At 37.3% G+C, this 9,000-nt stretch overlaps 1 protein-coding gene across 2 annotated transcripts; it reads left to right on the forward strand.

The window, feature by feature from the left end:
• Positions 1 to 585: 585 nt before the first annotated feature.
• On the forward strand, positions 586 to 9,000 carry LOC110801494 (ATP-citrate synthase beta chain protein 1). 2 transcript variants are annotated; one of them, XM_022006862.2, is made up of 17 exons: positions 586 to 780; positions 1,921 to 2,039; positions 2,134 to 2,236; positions 3,378 to 3,443; positions 3,521 to 3,644; positions 3,755 to 3,889; positions 3,996 to 4,056; positions 4,138 to 4,214; positions 6,587 to 6,742; positions 6,839 to 6,967; positions 7,087 to 7,219; positions 7,337 to 7,464; positions 7,633 to 7,738; positions 7,845 to 7,921; positions 8,015 to 8,085; positions 8,186 to 8,470; positions 8,655 to 9,000. In XM_022006862.2, the coding sequence occupies exons 2-17, from the start codon at positions 1,940 to 1,942 to the stop codon at positions 8,728 to 8,730; spliced, it is 1,827 nt and encodes a 608-aa protein (XP_021862554.2). In that variant the 5' UTR covers positions 586 to 780; positions 1,921 to 1,939; the 3' UTR covers positions 8,731 to 9,000. The 2 variants fall into 2 exon arrangements, with proteins under 2 accessions (XP_021862554.2, XP_056694732.1); XM_056838754.1 differs by lacking the exon at positions 586 to 780 and adding an exon at positions 1,222 to 1,251.

Below are 9,000 nucleotides of genomic sequence, written 5' to 3' on the forward strand. Positions count from 1 at the left end.
GGCGGAGTTTGTCCTTGTTCGTTAGTCTCCCTATGGTGGAGTTAGTATTAGTATGTTTGGTTTGTCGTTCAGTTGGTTTATGTAGAATTGGTTCGTTGGTAAAGTTTTATGCGGGATCGCAAAAGATATTAACTTTTCGACTACATTCAGATGAATCAAGTGGAAATCATCCTCGCGGCTACAACAAATCGTTAGGCCCTCTCTCTGAAAAAGTTGCATGTTCCAGCGTTATATACGGAGACGTTCTACAGTGCAAGATTCATTCAACGACCGTAGTTTTGATGAAGGAAACCTTTATTTGATTCAATTTGTAGTTTTGATGAAGGAAACCTTTATTTGATTCAATTTGTCATGTATTTGTTAGATCTATATTTCTCTTGTAGATGTCGTATGACTCTTTATTAATGAATTAATTTTCCTTTCGCAGGGAAAGTAACATTTACCAATCGAACAATCAAACCAAATCGTAAATAGTACGTACAAAAGACAACTTTCCTACGAAAGTGTAACCACTGTAATTAATTAAGGGACACCAAATCTTGAACACAAAGAAATAAAAAGAAAAGAAATCATATTTCCCTCGTTCTCCCCCTTCATCATCGTCTCCTTCTTCCAGTCTCTCTCTCTCCTGGTCGCTGGTCAGAAAAATTAACCAATCTAATTCTTTCTCTCTCCTCTTCTCTTTCCTATAAAACTAATCTTCCATTCTCATTTTTCCACCAACACTACTTCGTTTTCTCCCCAATTTTCTCTCTCCTCTTTTTTATCCATTGATCAAAGGTTTGATTATTCTCAATTCAAATTCAATTGTTGTAAATTGCGCTTTTTTTTATTTGATTACGTTTACAGCTCACCTAATTGTATGATCTAATCTCAGATCTGGGATTTCGTTTTTGTTGCTGGTTGTTAGTTAGGTCACATTTATGATTGTTTTTTGCTGATTTTGTTAGCGTAATTCTTGAATGTGAGTAGTTGGAGATCTGTTATGTGTTTGTTCACCTACATTTTGCTTCAATTTTAATGTGTTATACTTACTTACAATTGATCTGCTTCGATTTGTTTAAAGTTAGCTCATTGATTTCTGCTTGAACCTTTGTCGAAGAGTAAGTTCCGAGTTTGTTTGTGTTATTGTGTAGAGAGAGCTTGTAATGTTAGTGATGTAGGCGGGATTTGATCTTAGTTTTGGAGTTAGACTCCTGGAGTTTTTAGCATTAACCGATTAAGTTGGTTGACATCTAGTCTTAATGTGTGGTAAGGTAGTAGTTGTGATCATGATCATACATTTTACTGTACGTTTTGTCAAGATCTTATAGTATTGTTAGCTGCCATGTGTTTATGAAGTTGCTGGGTAATGTTTAGTAGGAACATTTTGGAGCTTATGTTTTCATAAGTTGTTCTTTTGATTGTCCTTTGTCGATTTTGGGTGATACGATTCAAGATTTCGATCTATGAGATTATGTTCTTCGTAGATTAACCTTGTTGGGAGTCTTGAAATTGTAGAAGTATACCAATACTTAGTTCGATTTTTGAACGTCTCATGATTATATGACATGTAATTTTTCAGAAAGGAGGGCATTGCACCCGAAAGTTTCAAGTAAAATTCTGATTTTCAAGACAAATTACACTTTTTAAGAAATTGGGATATTAGATTTGTCGTAGAGGGAATGCAAATTTTAAATTTTGAGTGGTAGTAGGGTCTGTTTAACTTTTAAACATTGTTGTATTTAATATGGGCATCTTTTGATAGTCTGAAGTATGAGTGAATGTTGATATTCATTATCGATCTCGTGACTGCTCTTTGTTTTACATGTTTTCTTAAGCACCCTTCTATTTTGTAGACTGTAGAGTATTTATGTGTAACAGTTATATTATTGTTGAAATCAGTAGGAACTGCTGTGTTAATGACCCTGTATTTTTCAGGCCTGGTTGAATCTGCAACATGGCCACCGGGCAGCTCTTCTCGAAGACTACTCAAGCATTATTTTATAATTATAAACAACTTCCTATTCAGCGGATGCTTGATTTTGATTTCCTATGCGGTATGTTTATCCTCTTCCTTTTTTTATTTAATTTTGTAGAGGAAGAGATCAAGTTTTGAATAATGGTTCTAATACATTTATTTGCTCTACATAGGGAGAGAAACACCATCAGTTGCTGGAATCATCACTCCTGGTGCTGAGGGATTTCAAAAATTGTTCTTCGGCCAGGAAGAAATTGCCATCCCAGTACATTCCACGTATGTATTCTTGGCACTTACAGTCACACACACATACACTATTGGAATTAAAAAGTTACAAAACTTTGTATTTTATCTTCATAGCTCTATACTGCTGAAATTTTGTGATCACTATATTTTAAAGTATATGTTGGTTGAAGGATGGTTTGTAGTCACACCCTTGAAATTAGTTGAAAATGAAAGTTTAGTGAATTTAACGTGGAAGAATTCAAGGGTGTAACAGCTTCATGGGGAAACATCCTTTAGTAAAAAAATCTGGTCAATTATGCTTCTATTCTAGTTTTAATTAATGATTATGATCATGATTTTGATTTTTACAGCTCCCTTTTCCTACGAACTACAATTCTGACATTTTAGGCTTCTGTCATCTGTACCCTTGTTTTATGCTCATGGTAACACGACATTGTATAGACTAGCAATTATTTACTTGTCAGCCTACTTTGTATTGGACATGAATCTTATTTAAGTTGTCCCATTATAATCTAAGATCTTGGATTTAGATTATTGATCAGGATCATAAGTTGGTTATTACTCCGTATTAGACCTACATATAGTCTATGGGTTAATTCATGGACTTGGATTTTTATATGGTGATTGATTCTTAAACTTGGATCCAGGAACATGTTAGTTGGTGAATTCATTAGTAGCATCATACTTCCTCTGTTCTGAAATAGCTGCAACGTTTCATGTTCACCTTGATTTTTCTATTGCAAGTGGTTACAAGGGAATTTACGTATTTTCCCCCACTTTTAGATAATGAGTAGTGCAAGTGGGTAGGTTAGTGAAAACAAATGAAGGTATTTTGGTAAGTTTGGGTAGGAAAAGTTACCAAAAATAGAAAGGTTGCAATTAATAAGAAACGGACAAAAAAAAAACGTTGCAACTAAAAGAGAGCGGAGGAATTATGGGCTATGAATCATTGTTCTTCTCCAATATTTGAGGAATTTTGTCTGTTATTCACATGTTTCTCTCTGTTTTAGTAGTCAATTGACACAGGCCCTACAAATTGGGTATATCATCAATTTCAATTTATAGTGAGAATTTCTGAGATTGTGACTTGTTGACTTGAATGGAAGACCCCAAAATTTCTTTTCCCTATGCTGGTTCATTTGACATTTCCTTTTTTTCTTTGTTTTTGCAGCATCGAAGCAGCTTGTGCTGCGCATCCCACTGCCGATGTCTTTATCAACTTTGCTTCTTACAGAAGGTAAGTTTCAGCTCCTTTGTGTTTCCTCGGTTATTTACTGTATGAGTTGTAGTCTCACTTTCTCTTTTGAACTGTAGTGCGGCTGCTTCTTCCATGGCGGCATTGAAACAACCAACCATTAGAGTGATTGCCATAATAGCCGAAGGTGTTCCTGAGTCGGACACCAAACAGTTGATTGCATTTGCCCGAGCAAACAATAAGGTAAGAATCATAATTTTGGGGCTACTTTAGTTGATCGTTTCTCTGCTTTTGTCATCATTGTGCATAAGATTCAGCTACTGATATGTTTTGTTTATAATTTGGGATTTAAGGTTGTTATTGGTCCTGCTACTGTTGGAGGTATCCAAGCTGGAGCCTTCAAGATTGGTGACACTGCTGGGACTATCGACAACATTATCCAGTGCAAGCTTTACAGGCCTGGATCTGTTGGATTTGTTTCTAAATCCGTAAGTGGCCTTGAGAAGCTTCATCTGCTTAATTCTAGGGTTCTTGATGGTGCTATAGACTTTTTGTTCTGGCCCTAAAATTCCATATTCATTTTCACTGTTGCAGGGTGGCATGTCCAATGAATTGTATAATACGGTTGCACGTGTAACCGATGGGCTATACGAGGGTATTTAATCTTCTAATATAGCATGTTCATTCCGTTGCTCCTCCACTTCTTCAACTAAATGTCTTTAAAAATAATAATCAGGTATTGCAATTGGAGGAGATGTCTTTCCTGGATCAACTCTCTCAGACCATGTGTTGAGGTTTAACAACATTCCACAGGTACCTTCATAACCTATAGATTCTTCTTTATGTTAAACGTTGCATCCTAGGGTTATTTGCTGGTAGGGTTGATTCATCCCCTACCGATGACGATTCGAGCTGAGCTTGAGCTTGGCATAGCTTAGCTTCGCTCGCAGTAGTCCTGACTTAGTTCAAGTCAAGCTCGATCTAGTCGAGTTTGTAATAGTTAGGCTCTGCTTTTGGCCTCTTGCAACTCGGACTTCAGCTCAACTAATAGATTACAGCCAATCATATACTATTTCAGATTGCCACATTACCTATTAATGATTTTTTGCCATAATCTTCATAACCTTAAAAGCAGTTTGTGGTTTTTTATTCTTTTATTATATTAACCCATTTATTCTTTGATAAAATTCATGCCGCTCCTGACGTTTTCAAGCCAAAATTAGGTTTGCTTAGCTCAATTTGTTATGGGTCTGCATTTATCTTAAGCTGGAGCTGTATTCACTTAACAATGCTTTGCCAAGCCAAACTTGAGTAATTGATTAATTGATAATAGGAATGGGGTAATTGTCGTACACGAGTAGGCTTGTAGAGATCAGGTTAAGGCAGATGTTGGATAGGGTAAGGTTGGAGGGGGAATCATTAATAATGATTCTAGAGTGGAAACTTAGACTTGTGTAAAGACATTGTGGGAAGCTGAAGAGAGTCAGATGAGGGGAGATTAGTCCATATTTTGTTGGTAAATAGTAAGTAATAAGTTTACTAGTTTAATGATGTTAAGTTTAATTTGTTCAACCCCTGGAAGCAACAAACTGCTGCTTCACTGTAGTCCGCAGGTAACTTCTACCTGAGCCCACCTAAAAAATTGAATCATTGAAGAACTCATGTTGACCTTCTAGGATATGTCTCTTGTGCCTCCGCATCATGTAAAGGGAAAGTTTTGTGGAACCCACACAGTTACGAAATTTCTCATCATAGCTCTCTGCTGATCTGCTTCAAAAGATAATAAGTAAAGGCGTAGAAGAAAAGGAGAGCTGCACTCCTTTTCTACTTTAGAAGTTTAAATTGCAATTAAAAGTTGTTCAGGACTAGATTGTCTGGCTACATAATGTTTACTTTACCTCACTGATTTAGCAACTTTACAACACATGCCATTTTCTATGTCCTGTATCTCATGTGGGCACATTCTCCAGTTTTGTACAATAAATAGCGTGCACTTATGTGCATTTTAGAGACCCGGCACCGCACGAGCACGCTAATTGTGTCTGGCATATCTAGTAAGCCACACAATTGTATCAGTTCACTGAAGAGGCAGCTCTGTGGTAACCTAAGTACCTAACCATCTGAAAGTTTTTGCCAAAACTCCTTACCTGGAATGCAAGAGGCACAATCACAAGTTTCCTGATTACTTGTTGAGTGCACATTCTCACAGCAAGGAGTGCACGTTCTCACAACAAGGATTACATTAGAAACCGATCTTCTGTAACCTTCCTTTTGTACTTTCTACTTAGTGCATGTTTGGTATGAATCTAGGAAAGGAAATGGATTGGAAACATTTAAGAAGAAGAAATGGTTGTGTTAAGTGTTATCTTTATTTGTTGTTTGATATACCTAAGGAAAGCAATCCCTTGTATCAAATTAGGGATTGAAGAGGGTAACACTTTGTTACCACAAGGTTAGGAGAGGTAACAAAGTGGTGGTAATCGTTACCCTTTGGAAATGGAGTGTCAGAGTGTGTTACCCATCTCTCATACCAAACAATAGGTAATGGAATTTGTTAATTGATTCCCTTTCCAACACTTGAAAAGTGCTATACCAAACATGCTCTTTGCCTACCACTCTACCAGGCTACCCCACAACACAAGCCACCAAATAAATCTGGCCCTTGGAGCTGCTCTATTTCCATGTATATATTAGACCTCTAACTCTTAAGGCACATTATTCACTTCCCCTTGTAATCTTTTTTGTATTCTTACTCTCTCTGAGCGGTAATACTCCGAAGTCCAACAGATTGCAAGTGCTCTCTAGGATCCTAGCATTTAAAATCTTACTCACACCCCATGATAAACTATTAGGCACCCTCATTTGATACACGTACTGATTCTTTATATTACACTTGGATCCACATGATCCATAAATTGTCTTTCTTCGTTGAGAAACCCCAGATGAGTTTCAACATAGTTGCTTGATTCCAATAACCCAAAAGCATAAAGTTTAATTCTCCAATAGGCTTTGTATATGTCATAGTTTATATTTCATAGTACTTCACGGAAATTTTGCTCATGAGAGTCTCCACAACGATGATGTTTCTAACACATGTCCTTGTTCTTGTATCTATTTAATGTGAATTCTAAATCGTATGTGCTGCCTGCCCTTTTCTAGTCTAATATACTTCCCATACGATGCAGGTTAAGATGATTGTTGTACTTGGAGAGTTGGGTGGACGAGATGAATACTCCCTTGTTGAAGCCCTGAAGCAGGGAAAAATAAGTAAGCCAGTTGTTGCTTGGGTCAGTGGAACCTGTGCAAGGCTCTTTAAATCAGAAGTGCAATTTGGCCATGCTGTGAGTTCCTCTCTGAATATTTAACTTACCAAACAAGATATAAGAGAAGCAAAAAAAACACAGCTAGATTAATTTAATTTGCTTTGTTCAAATTAGGGTGCAAAAAGTGGTGGTGAAATGGAGTCCGCCCAAGCAAAAAATCAAGCATTGAGAGACGCGGGAGCTGTTGTTCCTGACTCTTACGAAGCATTTGAGGGTGCCATCAAGCAGGCCTTTGACCAATTGGTTAGATTTCCACATTTAAAAAAAATAAAAATAAAAATCTGTTGTAAAGGTGCCTTCATCTCCATGTTATTCTTCCTGTACTTACTTGGAGAGTACTGTGTTTGTTATCCTTCTGATAGGCTGAAGAGGGAAAGATCCCACCAGTGAAAGAATTCACACCTCCACAAATACCCGAGGATCTCAACTCAGCAATTAAGAGCGGAAAAGTTCGTGCTCCAACTCACATCATATCTACCATCTCTGATGACCGAGGTCTGTCACATCTCTTAAATTTTAACCTAGTATTGAGATATATTTTTCTGTAGTTTGGCAAAACTCAATTGCACTTGAGTTTTGATTTTCTATATTGTTTGATCTTTCTTTTCCCAGGTGAGGAACCATGCTATGCTGGGGTTCCAATGTCATCCATCATTGAGCAGGGCTATGGTGTTGGTGATGTTATTTCTCTGTTGTGGTTCAAGCGTAGTCTTCCCCGTTACTGTACACAATTTATCGAGGTCAGTTTATGAATTTTATTCATATGGTCCTTTAGGATTTGTGACATAAAATGCCACAAGTCACATCTTGTAAAGTACACTTGTTTTTTAAAGGATTATTTCAAGCCTGTTTTTTAATGAATGTGAATTCCCATTGTGTGTCTTACTACGTGTTTTTTCTCTCTTTAGATTTGTATCATGTTGTGTGCCGACCATGGTCCATGTGTGTCTGGTGCTCACAACACAATAGTAACAGCAAGAGCTGGAAAAGACCTTGTTTCTAGTCTTGTTGCAGGTAATATAATCTGCTTTTATATGGTTATCAGTTGATTTGAATAAGTTGAGAACAGCATTACATAGCAATTAGATACTGAATTACTGAAATTAAATTCCACTACCAGGTTTGCTTACCATCGGACCACGATTTGGTGGGGCCATTGATGATGCAGCACGATACTTCAAGGATGCATACGACCGGGTAGGTTTTCTTAGGAGTTTGTAGCTGCGTTAGTCTAATCTTGTTTTAACTCTGAAGTTTGAATATGAGATTGTTTTTGTTGTTTGTTACCAGAATTTGACAGCTTATGAGTTTGTCGAGAGCATGAAGAAGAAGGGAGTTCGTGTTCCAGGAATTGGACACAGGTAAAGCCAGTTTTCCATTTGAGAGCCATTGCTTCATCTTCTAATTGTTATTTTATCATCCATATATAAATTACAAAATATCTGTGCTGTTTTGGGACAGGATCAAGAGAGGGGACAACAGAGATAAGAGAGTAGAGCTGTTGCAGGAATTTGCCAGAACACATTTTCCCTCAGTGAAATACATGGAATATGCTGTTCAAGTTGAGACTTACACTCTTTCAAAGGCAAACAACTTGGTTCTTAATGTTGATGGTGCTATTGGGTCCCTCTTTCTGGATCTCCTATCTGGCAGTGGAATGTTCTCAAAACCAGAGATTGATGAGATCGTTGAGATTGGTTATCTCAACGGACTCTTTGTGTTGGCGCGTTCCATTGGTCTCATCGGGTAAGTTATTTTGTTTCCTGTAGAAAGGTATCATTAGAATTTGTGTTCGTTGCATCTGTTAGTTTCAATGTCTTATACTTGTGGCGATTATCACTAAATGGGTTTGCATTAGTTCATAAGTATTACCATTATTTATAATTGGTACATGAATTACATAATATTGACGGAGTAATTGGAAATTCAGGCACACCTTTGACCAAAAGAGATTGAAGCAGCCACTATACCGTCACCCATGGGAGGACGTTCTCTACACAAAGTAAAAGGTTTTCTGATGGCATGGTGGATGCCGACCTGCTTTCTTCAAGCATTCTTTTCCATAATTTGGGGTGATTTTAGGTTTTGTATTTCAGGAAATTTACTTTTTTGCCAAAGTTAGTGTTGTACTTGTATGTACTGATTATTCCCTGATTTTGGACGTTTCACTTGTAAGCCTCAACCCTCAAGGGACTCACTCGGTTCTTAGGTTGTAAGCCGGTCCAACATTCTTTTGAATTGAGTCCCTTCTCTTAATATACACCCTTTTCAAGATA

The sequence above is a fragment of the Spinacia oleracea genome, chromosome 3, assembly GCF_020520425.1.
Source record: "Spinacia oleracea cultivar Varoflay chromosome 3, BTI_SOV_V1, whole genome shotgun sequence".
NCBI classification, from domain to species: Eukaryota; Viridiplantae; Streptophyta; class Magnoliopsida; order Caryophyllales; family Amaranthaceae; genus Spinacia; species Spinacia oleracea.

Bases quoted from the DNA above. Each gene is read 5' to 3' on its own strand.
- LOC110801494 (XM_022006862.2), top strand. From the start codon at position 1,940: ATGGCCACCGGGCAGCTCTTCTCGAAGACTACTCAAGCATTATTTTAT. The intron at 3,444-3,520 runs GTAAGTTTCAGC...TTTGAACTGTAG, and splicing joins AACTTTGCTTCTTACAGAAG to TGCGGCTGCTTCTTCCATGG. The intron at 3,645-3,754 runs GTAAGAATCATA...TTGGGATTTAAG, and splicing joins TTGCCCGAGCAAACAATAAG to GTTGTTATTGGTCCTGCTAC.